The following is a 23,138-nucleotide window of genomic DNA, read 5'->3' on the forward strand; positions in this document are numbered from 1 at the left end:
TCTAAACATATATATATATATATATATATATATATATATATATATATATATATGTATATATATATATATATATATATATATACATATATATACATATATATACGTATATATATATATACATATATATATATACATATATATACATATATATACATATATATACATATATATATATATATATATATATATATATATATATTGAAGGGATCCATAGAGAACTAAGGGTGAGAGAGAAACCATAGAACTCACAGATTAACATTTAATCTGCACTCAAATTCACCTTCAATCTGCATACAGATTAAAAAAACAATTTTTATTCAGTATGTCATAGACTGAAAAAAGAAATTAATTCTTAAAAAAAATTCGGATAAAAAAATTTCCCGAAATTTTTTTCAGAATTTTTTTTCGAAATTTATTTTTAAAATTTATTTTTTATTTTTTTTAAATTCCACGTCAGCACAAACTGACTGCAATGTCAATGCAAATTAACTACCATGTCAGCGCATACTAACACGTGTCAGTTTGTGTGGCACAGATTGAGCCACGTGTCAGTCTGCGTTACTATTGCAAAAGACCCCGTCTCAAGCCGTTGCGACGCTCGTTGTGACGGTTTGGTGACTACGCCGTTCCGTCTCGAAGAAAACCGATAATATGACAGTCAGCGGTCAAAATTTGGGTCAAAGTTGAATAAATCGAGTCAAAGTCTGTCAAAATTCGGAAAAGCTAGAATGTCGGTGAAATCAGTCAAATTTGTCGTATTTTAGTTCAAACTTTTTGTATTCAATTTATGGTCAATTTACGGGTAGGTGCTGTGACGACCCGAAAATTTCCGACCAAATTTAAACTTAATCTTTAAATGAATTCGACATGATAAGCAAAGTCTGTAATATTGAGTCTCAAAAAATTTGAACTGTTTCATATATTCAATTGACCTTCGACTGCTCTCGACGATTCACGAACATTTATGTGTATATAGATATGTATATATAATATATAGTTGTACTAATTAAAAACGTTAACAAAGTATTTGATGAATGATACTTTACATAAACGTATTTGTTTCAATATATGTTTATCGACGGAAATTAAAAGATAATATCAAATGATTGAATTATCAAATTCAATGCGATATGATTACAGATCTGTTAGGTCCACTATGATTTAAGAAATCTATTTTTTAACGATATTCGGAAAATGGTAAAGTGATTTACAAGTAAGAACAAATGTGTCAATTAACAAGAATTAGACAAAACTTAATGGAGATTCCTGCTTGATTTCCAATACATGTTTTACAATAAATTACTAGTGACTTTTAATAAGGTAACTATTAAGTAAAAATACTAATTAATATAAGAAGATATAACCGAAACTTTGTTAAAAATCATAACCAAACTTTATTAATTTTTTTTATTCTTCTTAACTGTGATTTTGTTGAAATAATCCGCACAGATACAATTGTGTCACTATTCCCTTTATTTTTTTTTCTTCCTTTTTCTTTCCTCTGTCTTCTACTTCGATCGAATAAACCTGTCTACCCATATTTTTTTTATATATGTTAATTCAATCACGAATCAATCAACTTTTTCTATTATCAAATATCAATTAAAATCACACGTGCCTTTCATGACAACTATCATCACTACTTTAAATCATTCACTTGTGTTTTAAAGAATCAAACTTAACAACTAAATTAATGTATCTTTCTTCTATCTTGCTTAGATCACATCTTTAACTACTATCTATATCAATTATTCATTCTCTATATATCTATATCTATAATATACATATATATGCATACGAGACATCTAAGATAAAAAAAAACCATTTCATTTATGATTTTCTTTTTCCTTCTTGCCTTCATAAGTTTTCTGTTTCTCCTTGCTTGTCACCACTTCACACATTGATCGATCACCACCTCTCTCTCACTCTCTATCTCTCATCCTATCTCTCACTGATTCATTTAAATTAACTGCCATCATCACCATCATGTACAACCATTGAGCTCCTTTAGCACCCACAACAACCGGTAACCACCCTCTTTCTCTCTTTCTATATATCTTCTCTCTTTCTATTCTCTTGAACGTAAACTTAACCCAACCACCCATGATTTAGCTACTACTATAATCCGTATTTCTGGTTATAGATCGTGAACTCAACACCCATCCCTGCTACCGCATACAATTTCTACCCAAAAATCAACATAACGGCTACAACATATATATCTTGGCTGTTTATATCTCGATCACCACTAACCCACTATACAATCACCTTCCTTCTACTGCTCCTATTCTCTATTTATTTTCGGTGAACACCTAAAAACCACATGCTGCAACCTTAATCTATTTCTAATTGTTTGTAAGCCACCCAAAACCATGCCACTGTTATTTATTGTTGTTCACATTTGCTACTGCGTCTTTTATTTCTGTTTTAATCACCTTTACTACACCACTTAAACCCATCAAAAAGTTTCAGCTACTATGTATCACTGTTTCTGCAGCGGCTATAACATCGACCTCCTATCCAAACACCACTCTTAAACCCCCACCACAGACCATCAATCATCACCAATAACACACTGTAAATTACTGCTATTTTCCATTTTAAAACCACCATTTAACTGCCTTTGTTGCTACTGTTTCTGTGAAAAAGATTAACGAGATAATGATGAGTGAAGATGTCGACATGATAATGATGAAAACAAGATGATGACCCTATGATGGTGATGGCCACGTTATATTTTGTTTCCTACTACTTGTCAGTTTCTATTTCTATTGATAACCGAACCAAAAAGTCATTTAAAATACCCACTTGCAAGTAAACCAACTCTCCTTTTATATAATACTGATGTCGACTTCTATATGTAATGGGCTGTAATTCTATGATTTTAGTTATTGGGCTGCCATCTATTTATTTTGTTGGACTGCTACACGAGATCCCTATTTCGTTGAAGCCCAAACTGCATCTTATTGAAGCCCAATTCACAGCAACTGCTTTGTTTCTTTTTTTTTTTTACGAATGAAGGAAGTTGAATGTTAATAAGAGGAAACCGGCCGTATCATTGAAAGTTGAGAGGATGATATAGGATGGTAATGACCGTGATAATTAATAGACGAATGAAGATTGCTAAGTAGTATTAGGATGATGATGATATCGATGATAAAAGGATGATGATAATGGATGATGAAAACGATGATGATTGATTTGGTGACGATACTATTACAGCAACTGACGGATGATGTATACGATTATGAAACTCGACGATGATGGTGAGTAACGATGAAGAAGACGATGAGACAAAGAGTATTATTAAGATTAAGAGGATGAAGATTAGGGTTAGACAAGGATGATGTACAATATTAGGTGATGATAGTATGAAGTTAGGAATGATAATAATATGATAAGAATATTGATGATGATGATAATTAGGATATTAGGATGATAATGGTTAGATTATGATAATGATACAGTTATGATGAACTAAGATTTTGATGATGATGTTAATTATAGATGATAATAATATGGAAGAAGTTAAATGGGTGTTAAAAATGGAAACAGGCAAATAATGGGTTAAAAAAATTTCAGTTAGGAATTAGAACAGAAATTAAGAAGTAGAGCAATGGTTAAGGGTGTGTTTCCATGGAACGAGAGGTCTCGGGTTCGAGCCCGGGCAGTGGCGTTTTATTTTAGAGCTCCTTTCTTCAAAGGTTACACTTTTATTTTTTTATTATATTCATTATTATTATTATTATTATTATTATTATTATTATTATTATTATTATTATTATTATTATTATTATTAATATTATTATTATCATTATTATTATTATTATCATTATTATTGTTAGTGTAATTATTATTATTATTAAAATTATCATTATTTTTATCATCTTTATTTTTATCATCATTGTTATTATGAATATTATTATTACTATGAATATTACTATTATTAACATTAATATTATTACTATCAAGTATTATTAACAAGTATTTTGTGTATTATTATTATTATTATTATAAAAAGATACAACTTTTTATTATTATTAATATTATTTTACCTAATAAAGAATGTTTATATAAAACTATATTTAATACATATAACTTAACTATATTAATATTTGTATATATAAAATGAAAATATTTGATTAAATTAATAAATAAAACCTATAAATTATTAAATATAACAATAATAAATTATAAAGTTGTTTGATTACAATTATATGTTTTAATATATATAATTGATATAGGTTCGTGAATCCGAGGCCAACCCTGCATTGTTCAAATGTCGTCATATGTATTTTTACTACAAAATACAGTATAGTGAGTTTCATTACTCCCTTTTTAAATGCTTTTGCAATATATATTTTTTGGACTGAGAATACATGCGCTTTTATAAATGTTTTACGAAATAGACACAAGTAATCGAAACTACATTATATGGTTGAATGATCGAAGCCGAATATGCCCCTTTTACTTGGTAGCCTAAGAATTAGTAAACCAGTCTACTAATTGACGCGAATCCTAAAGATAGATCTATTGGGCCTAACAAACCCCATCCGTTGTAGCGGATGCTTTAGTACTTCGATGTTGTTTTATCATGTCCGATGGATGTCTCGGAATGATAGGGGATATTCTTATATGCGTCTTATTAATTCCGGTTACCAGGTGTTCAATCCATATGAATGATTTTTGTCTCTATGCATGGGACGTATATTTATGAGAACTGGAAATGAAATTCTTGTGGTCTATTAAAATGATGAAAATGATCGATTATGATAAACTAATGAACTCACCAACCTTTTGGTTGACACTTTAAAGCATGTTTATTCTCAGGTATTAAAAAAATCTTCCGCAATGCATTTGCTCATTTTAAAGATATTACTTGGAGTCATTCATGGCATATTTCAAAAGATGTTGCATTCAAGTCGTTGAGTTCAGTAAAGATTATGATTAAGTAAATGACAGATTAGATCATTTTTAGATGGATATTATGAAATGGTATGCATGTCTGTCAACTTTTGATGTAATGAAAGTTTGTCTTTTAAAACGAATGCAATGTTTGTAAAATGTATCATATAGAGGTAAAATACCTCGCGATGTAATCATATGTTATTGTATTCATTCTTTTGGATTAGGACGGGTCATTACATGTGGTATCAGAACGGTGGTCTTAGCGAACCAGGTCTGCATTAGTGTGACTAACTGATAGTCATTAGGATGCATTAGTGAGTCTGGACTTCGACCGTGTCTGCATGTCAAAAGTTTTGCTTATCATTTTGTGTCGAAAATCATCTACTTATCATCCTTAGGAAATTACCTGCTTATCATTATTAGTCTAGACACATCTTGCTACATTGATTGCATGAATAGTATATAGACAAAATTCATATCTTAGCGTATCTGCTAAATCATATCTTATCGTATCTGTTACTGTAAACTTTGCCTGACATATTCTGTAAATTCCTCCGTAATCTACGAAATCTTTTGATCTATATATATATATATATATATATATATATATATATATATATATATATATATATATATATATATATATATATATATATATATATATATATATATATATATATATATATATCCTATGTAAATAGAATACCACTCGATAGCCGGAAAATCATTTTTATATCGAAAAATCCCCTATCCAATCGTATGAAATGGAATTCGTCATCAGTTCAAGTCACTCAGATTCCGAAATAGAATCTCACTCAAGCTCCGAAAGCAGTGTGACCGGAATGGATCAACTAATCAATCATCATCTATTCTGGATGAATTGGGGATGGGTTCGTAGCCTCCTCAATCATTGGAGACAAGAAGAAGGTGATCCCTTCCATTCACCACATTGCCCTCTTGACGAAGAACCTGAAGCACTTACCGGCGAACCTGTTCAAGACACCATTTTCTCTCTCATTTCTAGAGTATCTCGTCACGATTACATACTACATCAAATTTTAGATTTTATTTATCCGCTCGTTCGAGCCGAAAATCACCCTGGTGTAATAGAAGAAGTCAACAAGCTTCGTGCTCGGGTAGTAGCTTTAAAGAATATGGTGCAAAGGTTACAAACACCAGCAGCTATACCAGCAGCATAACCAGTACCACCATCATCAAAGTCAACAGTACCATTACCACCCCCAACCACAACCACGTCGTAAACCTCAACTTCACAATCTGTCCCACGAGCATCAGTGTCATACGCCCTATAGATAACAAGGAAGACCAACAACAACAAACGATAAAGTATTAATTCATAACTTCATCGGAGAAATATTTTACGGTGATTATGTAATCTCTAAAATTTTAGAGATTACTTATTCTAGACCTAACCATAAATCAGATGAGTGGACCGAAATGATAAAAGAAACCTTGACCAGAATGGTGCACGATTTACAAACTAGATTTGTTTTACCAACAGCATCAACAGTACCGTTAGCATCACCATCACAGTCGGTGCCGTCAGCATCGTCAGAATCAGCAACACCTGTAACATCACAAACTCCGTCAGTTCAAGAATCACTGTGGACATCATTAGGAATCAACAACGATTATATAGAATCAAGAAATTATGAAGTATTAACTCAATTCCTCTGAAGAAATTATATGTATATCTTATATATATAAATTTTGAAACCATCATAAATCATTCCGTACTAAGCTACTAGGTGTGAATCTTAACTACTCGGTTAATTCATATTACTAATATGCTATGGTGACCATCTTTCGTCAGTAACTTAATCATCATTAACTACAATCTCTGTTTCAATTCAATGAATTCCATTTCATAATAAATCAAGTGTATTATGCAAATATATTCTTGATTTTACACTTTCATCATCAAGGTACTCGAAACTTTCCAAATAACATCATTCGTGCCTTATGAAGTTCACAAGAATTCCAAGAACACCAACATCATGCATCAATAAATAACGAAGTATTGATTCATAATTCCAATATCATTGAAGAAATACTCATGTAATTTCTAAAGTTTTAGGGATTACTCAATTCTAGTTTCAACCGTAAATCAAATGAGTTTAATTTAATATTAACTCATTAAATCTTTGTTACAACTAAAGAAAATATATATATATATATATATATATATATATATATATATATATATATATATATATTTTTTTTTTTTCATAAAGGCTGTAATAAAATTTTTTTGTACAAAATATTAATTGTGAAATTTTTTTTAACGGGTATGTAATACCCGAGAAATATATAAATTCACAATTAATATGTTACATTCTTCGAATCCGATTCAACAATCATCAACTATACTCACTATTTCTCAATAATATACATTCTTTCATAAAAATCAAAACAACCATACTCATTCAAATTCAATTACATATTCTGATTTTGAAATCGCAAAACTCAATTCGAAATATAACCAGTATCATCACTCTTAGATTCTTATATCTCTCAAAGCTATATTTTGACTTCAAAACTGTGTTAGAACATCATATGTATATTAACGATTACAATCTGTGTTCGAACCCTCCAAAGTTTTCGAAGATACTTCAAACAATGAACAATCGAAATGATGATCCAACCACATGTTACCCACAGTTATGTATCTGAAAAACTCTCGAACCCAAAGTCATAGTTTAACACGTATCCGTGTCAGACCCTTTGGCATTTATTAGCTAAAATGACTTTTCAAATTCCTTTTCAAGATAGCCAGTTTTGTCACAGCTCCAGCAAGTCAACTTCAACTTTTCAGTCGAACTAGTCTTATTATAACCTCGATAGATACGTTGCCCTTTCGCCATCGTTACTGGGGAACCTTTCATATTCTACCACATTAACAGTAAAGTTACCAACAACTTCATTACTCAATGGCTTAGGTCCCTCCGAAAAACCATTATAATTGTTCGTTAAAACATGACCGTATACTCACCCGCATCTTGTAACAAGAATTACCATATCAATTACCAAGAATCAGCAATCAATATTTTAAAATCTCGCAGCGTTTCTACTTCAATAGTTATATATATACATATAACGTCTATCTCCTAAAACTCCATACTTCGAATGTGAAGTTTCTGAAAAACATCCCAAACTGTGGAATAGTTCTCGAAATGCTGATGAAGCAGCAAAAAAAAAAAAAAAAAAAAAACTATAAACGACCTTAACAGTAAAAAGTTTGATGATAAAGAATAGTGTATTGGCAAAGCTCAGAAAAAGAGAAGTTTTGGAACTGGAAAACAAATTGAGCAAAGTATGAAGGAGGCTATGGACAAATCACAAACGCTGAACCTGCCTTCAAAGGATCCAAATGATTCAGTATCTGCTGAAGTCATTAACGAATACCTTGCTCCTGACTCTAAACCCCTGCAAACAATACCCTTCATCATCCTATGATATTAGAAATTATAAGATATCATCGTATCCTTCATTATAAATATCCTCCATATTTCTGAAGATATTTCCATAATTATTCTTATCTGAAATCATTTACCTCTTTGCGCTATCTGTATTACATCATAAAAGAAAGTATTTTAGTTTCTGAATTCTGAAACCCTCAAGTTTAAAATAAGAATGTTTTTGAAGTAGTGTTGGGAACTGAAGCATGAGTCAGTATAATATAATGACACTTGAACAACGTGATTATATTACAGTAATTCATGCTGAGTTTCTAAAAAGGAACGTGATGATTCACAGATCAAAACGTCATCATGTACCATGTTACACGATTCCCGTATTCTATTTAACCTCTAAAATATCAAAAAAATATTTCTTGATGATTCGGTATTTTCCAGGGTATTCTGGTAATTTGACAAATTAAGATCATGCCATTACAATTTTCTGTTTAGAACATTAACTATGTTCATTCCTAAATTCACATCTGCAAATTCTGGACCATTACAAGCGGTGCTTAATCGCAAGAAGAAGAAACGAAAGGACAAAGTTCCGAAATAGAAATTGAAGTATAAATCGCAGCAAATAAAAGAGAGCATTAACTCGGGATGTCAATGATTATAGAAAAACAGAAGCAGAGAGATCGAAATATAAGGGAAGATATAAAACCCAACAATAACCCAGAAGTTACAAACCGTGTATATCAATGCGTATAGCAATATAAAGACACGGGAGAACTAAAAACACTATAAAACCAAGAGTATAGTAGAAGTGAATAGATTCTTTCGGCGACAGATGAAAAAGGAGAATGACAGATATGAAGGTTATGAGTATATCAAGAATCAGTACTGGATGGAGCATACTGATGAATGCTTTAAAATATGAGTTGAGGGAGAAAGAATAGAAGGTGTAAGTTGTAAGGAAACGAAGAGAGTGGATTTATAGTAAAATATCCGACAGAGCAATCAAAACAGATGATTGCATTAAAGCGGATCCTAATCCCCTTAATTACCGAAGAATCAAATATTATTACGAAGATTTTCCCCAAATTTCTTGAACTCCGGAAATCAACCCATCTACGTCAAAAGATATGACGAAACCTACTTTTCTCATTTCATTTCTTGTGATAACTTCACTGGTACTCTTCACAAAATTATACTGTTTTGTCTATATTACTCGATGATGATAAAACTCTAATTTTCAGCTAGTATGCGTCATGAAAACATATTTATTGTCAGCCATGACCATCCCAATCAAATTTCGGGACGAAATTTCTTTAACGGGTAGGTACTGTGACGACCCGAAAATTTCCGACCAAATTTAAACTTAATCTTTAAATGAATTCGACATGATAAGCAAAGTCTGTAATATTGAGTCTCAAAAAGTTTGAACTGTTTCATATATTCAATTGACCTTCGACTGTTCTCGATGATTCACGAACATTTATGTGTATATAGATATGTATATATAATATATAGTTTTACTAATTAAAAACGTTAACAAAGTATTTGATGAATGATACTTTACATAAACGTATTTGTTTCGATATATGTTTATCGACAGAAATTAAAAGATAATATCAAATGATTGAATTATCAAATTCAATGCGATATGATTACAGATCTGTTCGGTCCACTATGATTTAAGAAATCTATTTTTTTAACGATATTCGGAAAATGGTAAAGTGATTTACAAGTAAGAATAAATGTGTCAATTAACAAGAATTAGACAAAACTTAATGGAGATTCCTGCTTGATTTCCAATACGTGTTTTACAATAAATTACTAGAGACTTTTAATAAGGTAACTATTAAGTAAAAATACTAATTAATATAAGAAGATATAACCGAAACTTTGTTAAAAATCATAACCAAACTTTATTAATTTTTTTTTGTTCTTCTTAACTGTGATTTTGTTGAAATAATCCGCACAGATACAATTGTGTCACTATTCCCTTTATTTTATTTTTTTCTTCCTTTTTCTTTCCTATGTCTTCTACTTCGATCGAATAAACCTGTCTACCCATATATTTTTTATATATGTTAATTCAATCACGAATCAATCAACTTTTTCTATTATCAAATATCAATTAAAATCACACGTGCCTTTCATGACAACTATCATCACTACTTTAGATCATTCACTTGTGTTTTAAAGAATCAAACATAACAACTAAATTCATGTATCTTTCTTCTATCTTGCTTAGATCACATCTTTAACTACTATCTATATCAATTATTCATTCTCTATATATCTATATCTATAATATACATATATATGCATACGAGACATCTAAGATAAAAAAAAAACCCATTTCATTTATGATTTTCTTTTTCCTTCTTGCCTTCATAAGTTTTCTGTTTCTCCTTGCTTGTCACCACTTCACATATTGATCGATCACCACCTCTCTCTCACTCTCTATCTCTCATCCTCTCTCTCACTGATTCATTTATATTAACTACCATCATCACCATCATGTACAACCATCGAGCTCCTTTAGCACCCACAACAACTGGTAACCACCCTCTTTCTCTCTTTCTATATATCTTCTCTCTTTCTATTCTCTTGAACGTAAACTCAACCCAACCACCCATGATTTAGCTACTACTATAATCCGTATTTCTGGTTATAGATCGTGAACTCAACACCCATCCCTGCTACCGCATACAATTTCTACCCAAAAATCAACATAACGGCTACAACATATATATCTTGGCTGTTTATATCTCGATCACCACTAACCCACTATACAATCACCTTCCTTCTACTGCTCCTGTTCTCTATTTATTTTCGGTGAACACCCAAAAACCACATGCTGCAACCTTATTCTATTTCTAATTGTTTGTAAGCCACCCAAAACCACGCCAATGTTATTTATTGTTGTTCATATTTGCTACTGCGTCTTTTATTTCTGTTTTAATCACCTTCACTACACCACTTAAACCCATCGAAAAGTTTCAGCTACTATGTATCACTGTTTCTGCAGCGGCTATAACATCGGCCTCCTATCTAAACACCACTCTTAAACCACCACCACAGACCATCAATCATCACCAATAACACACTGTAAATTACTGCTATTTTCCATTTTAAAACCACCATTTAACTGCCTTTGTTGCTACTGTTTCTGTGAAAAAGATGAACGAGATAATGATGAGTGAAGATGTCGACATGATAATGATGAAAACAAGATGATGACCCTATGATGGTGATGGCTACGTTATATTTTGTTTCCTACTACTTGTCAGTTTCTATTTCTATTGATAACCGAACCAAAAAGTCATTTAAAATACCCACTTGCAAGTAAACCAACTCTCCTTTTATATAATACTGATGTCGACTTCTATTTGTAATGGGCCGTAATTCTATGATTTTAGTTATTGGGCTGCCATCTATTTATTTTGTTGGACTGCTACACAAGATCCCTATTTCGTTGAAGCCCAAACTGCATCTGATTAAAGCCCAATTCGCAGCAACTGCTTTGTTTCTTTTTTTTTTTTACGAACGAAGGAAGTTGAATGTTAATAAGAGGAAACCGGCCGTATCATTGATAGTTGAGAGGATGATATAGGATGGTAATGACCCTGATAATTAATAGACGAATGAAGATAGCTAAGTAGTATTAGGATGATGATGATATCGATGATAAAAGGATGATGATAATGGATGATGAAAACGATGATGATTTATTTGGTGACGATACTATTACAGCAACTGAAGGATGATGTATACGGTTATGAAACTCGACGATGATGGTGAGTAACGATGAAGAAGATGATGAGACAAAGAGCATTATTATGATTAAGAGGATGAAGATTAGGGTTAGACAAGGATGATGTACAATATTAGGTGATGATAGTATGAAGTTAGGAATGATAATAATATGATAAGAATATTGATGATGATAATTAGGATATTAGGATGATAATGGTCAGATTATAATAATGATACAGTTATGATGAACTAAGATTTTGATGATGATGTTAATTATAAATGATAATAATATGGAAGAAGTTAAATGGGTGTTAAAAATGGAAACAGGCAAATAATGGGTTAAACAAATTTCAGTTAGGAATTAGAACAGAAATTAAGAAGTAGAGCAATGGTTAAGGGTGTGTTTCCATGGAACGAGAGGTCTCGGGTTCGAGCCCGGGCAGTGGCGTTTTATTTTAGAGCTCCTTTCTTCAAAGGTTGTACACTTTTATTTTTTTATTATAGTCATTATTATTATTATTATTATTATTATTATTATTATTATTATTATTATTATTATTATTATTATTATTATCATTTTTATTATTATTATCATTATTATTGTTAGTGTAATTATTATTATTATTATTAATATTATCATTATTTTTATCATTTTTATTTTTATCATCATTGTTATTATGAATATTATTATTACTATGAATATTACTATTATTAACATTAATATTATTACTATCAAGTATTATTAACAAGTATTTTATGTATTATTATTATTATTATAAAAAGATACAACTTTTTATTATTATTAATATTATTTTACCTAATAAAGAATGTTTATATAAAACTATATTTAATACATATAACTTAACTATATTAATATTTTTATATATAAAATGAAAATATTTGATTAAATTAATAAATAAAACCTATAAATTATTAAATATAACAATAATAAATTATAAAGTTGTTTCATTACAATTATATGTTTTAATATATATAATTGATATAGGTTCGTGAATCCGAGGCCAACCCTGCATTGTTCAAATGTCGTCATATGTATTTTTACTACAAAATACAGTATAGTGAGTTTCATTACTCCCTTTTTAAATGCTTTTGCAATATATATTTTTGAGACTGAGAATACATGCGCTTTTATAAATGTTTTACGAAATAGACACAAGTAATCGAAACTACATTATATGGTTGAATGATCGAAGCCGAATATGCCCCTTTTACTTGGTAGCCTAAGAATTAGTAAACCAGTCTACTAATTAACGCGAATCCTAAAGATAGATCTATTGGGCCTAACAAACCCCATCCGTTGTAGCGGATGCTTTAGTACTTCGATGTTGTTTTATCATGTCCGATGGATGTCCCGAAATGATAGGGGATATTCTTATATTCATCTTGTTAATATCGGTTACCAGGTGTTCAATCCATATGAATGATTTTTGTCTCTATACATGGGACGTATATTTATGAGAACTGGAAATGAAATTCTTGTGGTCTATTAAAATGATGAAAATGATCGATTATAATAAAATAATGAACTCACCAACCTTTTGGTTGACACTTTAAAGCATATTTATTCTCAGGTATTAAAGAAATCTTCCGCTGTGCATTTGCTCATTTTAAAGATATTACTTGGAGTCATTAATGGCATATTTCAAAAGATGTTGCATTCAAGTCGTTGAGTTCAGTAAAGATTATGATTAAGTAAATGACAGATTAGATCATTTTTAGATGGATATTATGAAATGGTATGCATGTCTGTTAACTTTTGATGTAATGAAAGTTTGTCTTTTAAAACGAATGCAATGTTTGTAAAATGTATCATATGGAGGTAAAATACCTCGCGATGTAATCATATGTTATTGTATTCGTTCTTTTGGATTAGGACGGGTCATTACAGGTGAATGTGCATTCAATATGTGAGTTCTCTGAGTTCTCTCTCACCCTTGATTCTCTCTAGATTCTCACCCTATATATACAACAACAACAACAACAACGAAACCCAATACCACATGAGTGGTGTATGGGGGAGGTGAGATGTAGACAATCCTTCCACTATCTGAGAATAGAGAACAAGTCATTTCTCCACACAAAAAGTAGAGAAAGTCATCCCTCTCCTCATTCGACTGATAAAGAGATTGCTTCCGAGTGGACCTCCAGCCAAAAAGTAGGAAAATAATTTTTTTTAGAATAGTAAAATAAAATTAAAAATAAAAAATAAAAATAAAAATAAATAATAAAAATAAAAAATAAAAAAAGAGACGCCATGAAAATGGTAGAATCAAATTTCCATGAGTTTAAAAAGCCTGCCTGAAACATCAATTTAGGCTCTAAGCGGCAGTCAAGTCGTCACTTAATCGACGCTTGGTGTTGCCTCAAAAAATAATGCCGAAGGACCTTGTAAACAGTACTCGAAAGGTATGTCAGGTGGAAGTTGTTGCGCGAGCAAAGAGCCAACCACCCGTAACAAACCAGAACACCACTCATGCACCTTTACGGTAGACATCCCCGAAGACACATAGATAAAAGAATACCAATCAAGCTCGGGAGCAAGGAAGGTCGTCCTCAGCCATAATGACCCCAAGATGCACCGAACGATGCGATACACACCCACACACACACCCACACCCACACACACACACCCCCCACACACCAATAGATACATAAACCTATATCCATACCTACATACATTCGTGAAAACACATACCTACATACCTACATGAAACATACCTACGTACATACCTACACCTACAGAACAAACAAAACATACATACATACCTACATAACAACCTAACATACATACATAGACAAAAAATACATACCTAGACAAAGATACCTACATTACAAAACCTGCTTACATACACAAAAGGAACCTACATTATAAAACATACATACATACATCCATAAACATACGTACATACCATGCATACATACAAACAAACATACGTGCATACAAACACAAACATACAAAACCTACTCGTCTACTAGTAATAGTAGTAGTACCTAAAAGTTATAGTAATGATAATAATAATAATAATAATAATAATAATAATAATAATAATAATAATAATAATAATAATAATAATAATAATAATAATAATAATAATAATAACAATACTAATACTAGTAATACTAGTAATAGTAAATAATAGTTAATAGTATTAATATTAATAATACTAATAATATTAATAATTTACATATTAACTAATAGACAAAAGTTATGAATAGTTCCAGGGGCATTTTTGACTTTTCACCTTTTTTTTTAATTTTAACTAAATTTCATTTTACCAACAAAGGCCCCACACTTTTTTGAAAAATTCAAATCGACCCCCCAAACAGGGGGGTAAAGTGTCAAATAACCATTTTCATAAAAAATCTTAAATAAACTCCACCCAAATATTCAACGGGTCATATCTTCTCGCTCGCAACGAGTTAAATTTTTCCGACACCATCGTTAAACTCGAAATAATTTTAGGAACACAATGTCACTAGCTATACGCAAAACGGACTCTTTTTAAAAAACGCTAAATATTTTGGGTACTTTTCATACACGTTGATTTTGCGTTAAATTTTTAAAAGTCGACAATTCCATAGCGAAACGCGGAGATGCACATATATTGTTAATTTAAAATAACATTTAAATATGTCACGGTTATACCTTTTAGTTCGACTCGAGTTGCGCTTCAACGACATCATCGTTAGCCACAAAATAATTTTACTAAACGCAATAAAATACATTAAAAATCGAACCCCCGGCGCGAAGCGAGGATTCAATAACTAGTTAATACTAATAATAACAGTAAATAGTAATAGTAATAGTAATAGTAATAGTAAGAGTAATAGTAATAGTAATAGTAATAGTAATAGTAATAGTAATAGTAATAGTAATAGTAATAGTAATAGTAATAGTAATAGTAATAGTAATAGTACAAGTAATAATAGTACAAAGAGTACTATAGTAGTATTAATAATAATAATAATAATAATAATAATAATAACCCTGATAATAACAATAATAATAACAGTATTAATATAATAATACTAATAATAAATAGTATAGACATAACAATAATAATAATAATAACAATAATAATAATAATAATAATAATAATAATAATAATAATAATAATAATAATAATAATAATAATAATAATAATAATAATAATAATAATAATACAAATAGTGATACAGATACTAGTAATAATAATAATATTAATATTAATAGTAGTAATAATAATAATAATAATAATAATAATAATAATAATAATAATAATAATAATAATAATAATAATAATAAAGTTAATAATAGTAATAGTAAGAATAATAACAGTAATAATAATACTAATAATAATCAGAATCCTAATAATAGTACTAATAGTAAATAATAATAATAATAATAATAATAATAATAATAATAATAATAATAATAATAATAATAATAATAACTATAATAATAATAATAGAAAGTAACCCTACTCGACTATTCTTATTCTAGCCCTCCACGCATCCATATAAGAAGTCAAGTCCTCGGTCAACTAAAGCTCCCTCATGTCAAGTCTTAGTCTATCCATCCACCTACGAGTAGGTCTACCCCTTCTCCTTACGCCATCGACTGTGAGTGCCTTAACTCTCCTAACCGGGGCAATACGTGGTCGTCTCATCACATGCCCAAACCAACGAAGTTGTTCTTCTCTTAGCTTATTGATAACGCTACTGACTCCAAGGTTTTCCCTAAACACACCATTTGGGATCATATCTAGCATAGTTTTACCACACGTCCACCTAAGCATCCTCATTTCTGCCACCTCCATCCTTCTCTCTTGGGCCTTCGTCATTGGCCAACATTCTGATACGTACAACATGGCAGGTCTAATTGCAACCTTTGAGGAATTCTCCTTTCAATTTGAATGGTATCAACTTACCTTAATACGATGAGTCACGTCCTCGTCTATCCTCCCTGATTTGTGGAGGACCGAGCCTAGATATCTAAACGACTCTTGTAGGTGCAAGATCTGGTCCCCAATGCTGATGTTCCCTCCAACATTTAGTTCATCCTCAGTCCTACCAAATTTGTACCTAAGATATTCCGTCTTTTGTCTATTGATCCGTAGCCCATTTTGTTCTAAGGCCTCCCTCCATTGTTCCAGCCTTCTATTAAGCTCATCCTTTGATTCCGATACAAGCACGATATCATTGACGAAAAGGAAAGGACTAAGGGCCGATCCCTGGTGCAATCCTACTTCTATCGGGAAATACTCTGTGTTTCCCACAGGTGTCCAAACGCAAACCTTCACCCCATCGTACATATCTATAATGAAGAGACCCGTCCTAATCTATAGGGACGAATACAATAACATATGGATACATCGTGAGATACTTGACCTCTATATGATACATTTTACAAACATTGCATTCGTTTTTAAAAGACAAACTTTCTTTACATCGAAACTTTACGGGATGCATACCATTTCATAATATCCAACCTATAAATGACCTAATCATAATCTTGATGAACTCAATGACTCGAATGCAACGTCTTTTGAAATATGTCATGAATGACTCCAAGTAATATCTCTAAAATGAGCAAATGCACAGCGGAAGATTTCTTTCATACCTGAGAATAAACATGCTTTCAAGTGTCAACCAATAGGTTGGTGAGTTCATAGGTTTATCATAAAACAATAAAATTCATCATTTTGATAGACCACAAGATTTAAATGCTGCATGGTACAAATGGTCCCGAATCCTACACCCACCTGTAATGTACATGCGATATCTTTTAAATACAGTACACATTTCTCGTGTACGCAATCCATTTTTCATAAATCTTAGTAACCGTTCACATATCTCGTGCACAAAAACTAATACACATAACCTGTGTATAAAAATCATTCTCTCGATACATAACATTCACATCAATTGGTGGCAATTATCATGTCCACATAATTCAATGGTGGCAATTATCATGTCTACATAATTCAACGGTGGCAATTATCATGTCCACATAATTCAACGGTGGAAATTATCATGTCCACATAATTCAACGGTGGAAATTATCATGTCCACATAATTCAACGGTGACAATTATCATGTCCACATAATTCAACGGTGGTAATTATCATAACCACATAATTCAACGGTGGCAATTATCATGTCCACATAATTCAATGGTGGCAATTATCATGTTCACATAATTCATTCGAGGAATGTTTTGCTTGTGTCTATCTCGTCAAACATTTATAAAAGCAATTCATGTATTCGCAGTTCAAAATATATTTCAAAAGCATTTAATAAAGCAGTTGTAAAAACAGCGCATGTATTCTCAGTCCTAAAAATGTAAAGAGTAAAAGGGAATCAAATGAACTCACAATATTGTATTTTGTAGTAAAAATACATATGACGTCATTGAACAAATGTAGGGTTGGCCTCGAATTCACGAACCCTTCAAAAGGTTTTTCAAAAAAAAATCGCCCCAGATCGGGGTCGAACCCGTGACCTCCTGCTTATTCACAAACACTAAACACCACTTCTCCATCCGCGTTTTTCTGAAATTATATTACACTTTTATCTATTTAACCCGTCTTCCTGTTTCTCCTTCTTCTCCAAATCTTAAACCACAAGGATATTAATCATCATCGTTAACATGATCATAATCCTAATTATCACGCCTATCATCATAATTATTATTATCGCAGCTTGATATCATCGTATATAAGTCAAAAAAATTACGCTCACTAATCATCAACGTTATTCTATGTATTATTGGATCTACTCATTACGCCACCCCTCCTAATTATCAACCCATCTTCTTCTTCTAGATTACCCTACATTCATCAATATCATAATGCTTTACGATTTCATTTTTCTGATTTGTGTAATTCAATTAAACAGGAACAATCACACGTATGACAGTTGAAATCATCGATAGAATTGGGTTTGCAGGCCCGTTTGTTTGCTTCTACTATTACAGGCCCAATCAGAATATCATGACATGCAGTCCAAAAATACTCGTCGACTCAGGTTTTTAAAAAAAATTTATATCAGTCCATTAACCTTATAAAGGGTTTCGGTACCTTGTATTTAATATATGTATTCACGAAAAGTAGCAGCCATGATCGACTGGTCCCTCATCCATCAATGTATCATGTTTCCTTTTTCTTTAAACAAGCAAGTGGGTAATTGATTAATGGGTGTCGGTGTGTAAAGAGATAAATAAAGAAGTCAAAAGTGTGAGTGGGAAAACAGAAATCGTTTTAATTGATGCCACATCCATATTCACCTTCACTTCATGTATTCCTCATCAATATCATTCACAGAATCAAGAATAATAAAGTATAGCTGTAGCGGTTTAATTGAAGATGTGACAAATGATTTTAAATGTTGGTGATGCGGTGAGTTTCAGTAATGGTATTTGGTTTTATTTAGCCTGAACTGAAATAGATAGCAGTGACTTGGTGATCGATCGAGTAGTAGAAAGAAGGGAAAAAACAAAGGTGAAATTTGATGGTTTTCGATTGAGCTAAGGAGTGAGAGAGTAGTGGTTCAAGGCGGTGGGTTTCGAATCTAAACTGAAAAGTGGTGGTTATGGGTATTCTTAAATGTTGGTAGATGTTTAAAGGTCAAAGGTGGTTGCGGTTGTGCAACTGAAAAACGAAAACAGTAGCAGGAGAAGATGTTTCATGATGGTGAAGTGATTGTACATGTTGATGGCTGATGATGGTTCTAGGGTGGTTGTAAACCGAAGAAAAAAAAGGTGATGGTTCAATGGGATCCAGAATTCAAAAGGAGTTCATAAATTATAAAATAATAATCATTATTTAGAGAATGGGTGTCGATAGATAGAATCAATCCAGGAAGAAAAAGATAAAAGAAGAAAGGAACTGCTAACTGAATTTGGAATTATTGAATCTGATTTGTACGAATTGAATATGATGTTTAACAATGTAGTAGACAGAAACAAAAATCAAACACAGTTTGATTGTGATGCAGAGCAGAAATTGGATCTTATGATTAAATACGTATTTACCTATTTTTGTATATGTATTTATATATAAATCTGTATTATGTATATGTATATGTATTTATATATATTTGTATTTATATATCTAGTTTATATATATATATATATATATATATATATATATATATATATATATATATATATATATATATATATATATATATATATATATAATATATCTAATATATCTAATTCTTCCATTTTAATATTTAACAATTATAAATATATTAATACTACTAATAATTAATAATACTAATATTAATATCAATAATGAGAGTAATACTAATAATATTGATGTATCAATTTATATTTATTAAATATCATTTTTTTATATTATGAATTAAATTAATGATATTAATAATACTGATATTAATGTTAATAATAAAAGTAATATTCATTAATATAATAACTACATTTTAACTTGTATATACATTTAATATGTTAACATTTCCTATTATTAATTTAGTAATATTCGTATAATATATTCGAATATTTCATTCAATATACATAGTGTATTAATTGTGTACAAAATCATATATATATATATATATATATATATATATATATATATATATATATATATATATATATATATATATATATATATATATATATATATATATATATATATATATATATATATATATTTACATAGATCCATTTTCATAATATTTTAACTGTTTTGTATCGTAGTTTACATATTTGATTCTAATATTTTAGTTATATTTTATTATTTCTAAATATTATATATATATATATATATATATATATATATATATATATATATATATATTTATTTACATATATATTTATCTACACACCATTATTCGTGAATCGTCGGGCACAGTCATAGGTTAAATGAATCCATGTAAACAGTTCAAAAACTTTGAGACTCAACTTTACAGACTTTGATAATCGTGTCGAAATCATTTAGAGATAAAGTTCAAATTTGATCGAAAATTTCGGGGTCGTCACACATAATACCTCTAATATATCTTCTTGGGATACCCCTAACATTAAGGGTCTTCCAAATCAGCTTTCGCGGTACGCAATCATAGGCCTTTTCTAAGTCTAAGAAGACCATCTCTAGACCCTTTTGTTTCTCCCTATACTTCTCCATAACACTTCTTAAAATATGAATTGCCTCATTCGAAGAGCGCCCTGGCATGAAACCAAATTGGTTTTCAGAAACCGTTGTTTCGCGTCGAAGTCTAGTCTCAATCACTCTCTCCCAAAGCTTCATAGTAATTTTATACCTCTATAATTACCACAGATTTAGGCATCCCCTTTATTTTTGTAGATGGGGATAATCTCGCCGAGTCTCCATTCTGTAGGCATTTTATAACTTCTAAGCGTCTTATTGCAAAGACACGTCAACCACCTGACACCATCCTCGCCTAGGCACCGTCACGCCTCTATTGGAATCTGATCTGGTCCAACAGCTTTGTTTCTACACATCTTTCATAGTGTCGATCTTACTTCTTCCTGACTGATTCTCCTACAGAAATTGTTGTTCTGGAATTGTCCTATTCCCAAGTCCTGCGGATCCTCTTGGCGCCCGGGTCCTTCACCCACGAAAAGAGATTAGAAATACCCTTCCCATCTTTTCCTAATTTCGTCTTCCTTTACTATGGTTTGACCGGTTTCATCCTTGATAAACTTGATGTTATCTATATTCCTCCTCCTACGATCCCTAGCTTTAGCAATCCTGTAAATATCATTTGCTCCTTCTTTGGAGTCTAGCTTCCTATACAAAACTTCATACGCTTTATCTTTTGCATGGGCAACAGCCTTCTTAGCTTCTCTTTTAGCTTCTTTATACCTTTCTTCTGCCCTAGTTCTGTCATTACGTGTCCCGTCCCGGCATGTAACGAGCTCCCTAAACCTCAGTTACTTAAGTGCAACTTTGGTTTGAACCTCATCACTAATCCACCATGATTCTCTACGAGACTTATGTCCTCTCGATGTCCCTACTGCCACACCTAAGGTTTCCTTAGCAACATCTCTAATAGTTGATGCGAAACTATTCCACATCTGATCTATAGTTAATATTAAAATCCTATAATGATGATGTCATTATTAGGCTAATTCCTTTGTTAAGAAAAAAGAAAAAAGAAAAAATTCTAAGCATGGTGGGTGATGTCATTAATCTATTTAATTTTGAATTAAGATTAAATCTTATTAATTTATTGTATGGTCGGGTGTAAGCGAGAACTTATGTTGTATGGCCATATGGGTTTAACAAACCCTCATTCGGACGGTTCGCTACCATTATTCGGATGAAATATATTTTCGAGAAACAGTGTAGGTTCTAACACTATGTGTATGGGGTTCGTGGAAAGTTAAGCCTTGATAATTGGGTGCTCGTGATAAAATTTTTTTAGAATGGTTTACTATTATTTCAACGTTATAAATCATTTGGTTCATTTGTACTTACTCACTTACTTACTTAAACTAATGATTTCACCAACGTTTTCGTTGACAGATTTCTATGTTTTTCTCAGGTCCTAGAACTTTAGGTGTTACATGCTTCCGCTCACTATTTTTGATACTTGCTTGGATGTCGAGTATACATGTATACATGGAGCATCTTTTGACTTACTTTTAAATCCTGTCGCATAGGTTTCATTTGTACGTTAAATGTTTTAATGTAACTAGTCGTTGAACTACTTTTGTAAACTTGAAACATCTTTACATTTGAAATGAATGCGACATATTTTGGTCAAACGTCGTTTTAAAGACTTATGACCACGTAACGGGACCTAAGTAGACGGCGCCGTTAATGACGATTTTGTCGGGTCGCTACAGACGGTATCAGAGTGTTGGTTGTAGGGATTTAGAGTTCATTGGTGTCAACCCCGAGTCATAAGGTACATTAGTGAGTCTAGACTACAACCGGTATATAGACTTAAAGTAGGAATTACTTGACTACTTGTGAATTTATACTCAAACTCTTCTATTCATATCTAACTCTTATTCCATCTTAATCTCACGTTGTTTAATTTTATTGACAC

General features: G+C 31.2%; 2 protein-coding genes across 2 annotated transcripts; both read right to left on the reverse strand.

Moving 5' to 3' along the window:
* Window positions 1-245: 245 nt before the first annotated feature.
* On the reverse strand, window positions 246-17,410 carry LOC139903074 (uncharacterized). The gene is made up of 2 exons (XM_071885797.1): window positions 17,027-17,410; window positions 246-287 (listed from the first exon to the last, which is right to left on the reverse strand). Exons 1-2 carry the CDS (start codon window positions 17,408-17,410, stop codon window positions 246-248), a joined length of 426 nt encoding a protein of 141 aa, XP_071741898.1.
* A 4,298-nt stretch (window positions 17,411-21,708) lies between these two features.
* LOC139903090 (uncharacterized) lies at window positions 21,709-22,158 on the reverse strand. Its single transcript, XM_071885798.1, has 2 exons — window positions 22,019-22,158; window positions 21,709-21,964 (listed from the first exon to the last, which is right to left on the reverse strand). The coding sequence occupies exons 1-2, from the start codon at window positions 22,156-22,158 to the stop codon at window positions 21,709-21,711; spliced, it is 396 nt and encodes a 131-aa protein (XP_071741899.1).
* Window positions 22,159-23,138: the final 980 nt, after the last annotated feature.

Source organism: Rutidosis leptorrhynchoides, chromosome 1 (genome assembly GCF_046630445.1).
Source record: "Rutidosis leptorrhynchoides isolate AG116_Rl617_1_P2 chromosome 1, CSIRO_AGI_Rlap_v1, whole genome shotgun sequence".
Lineage (NCBI taxonomy): Eukaryota > Viridiplantae > Streptophyta > Magnoliopsida > Asterales > Asteraceae > Rutidosis > Rutidosis leptorrhynchoides.

What these genes read in the sequence shown, in the direction of transcription:
- LOC139903074 (XM_071885797.1), bottom strand. Translation starts at nt 17,410, where the DNA reads ATGTACGATGGGGTGAAGGTTTGCGTTTGGACACCTGTGGGAAACACA. An exon ending in ACGTGACTCATCGTATTAAG is followed by an intron (nt 288 to 17,026) that starts GTAAGTTGATAC and finishes ATCTGTATGCAG; the next exon opens with ATTGAAGGTGAATTTGAGTG.
- LOC139903090 (XM_071885798.1), bottom strand. Translation starts at nt 22,158, where the DNA reads ATGTGGAATAGTTTCGCATCAACTATTAGAGATGTTGCTAAGGAAACC. An exon ending in CAAACCAAAGTTGCACTTAA is followed by an intron (nt 21,965 to 22,018) that starts GTAACTGAGGTT and finishes ACGTAATGACAG; the next exon opens with AACTAGGGCAGAAGAAAGGT.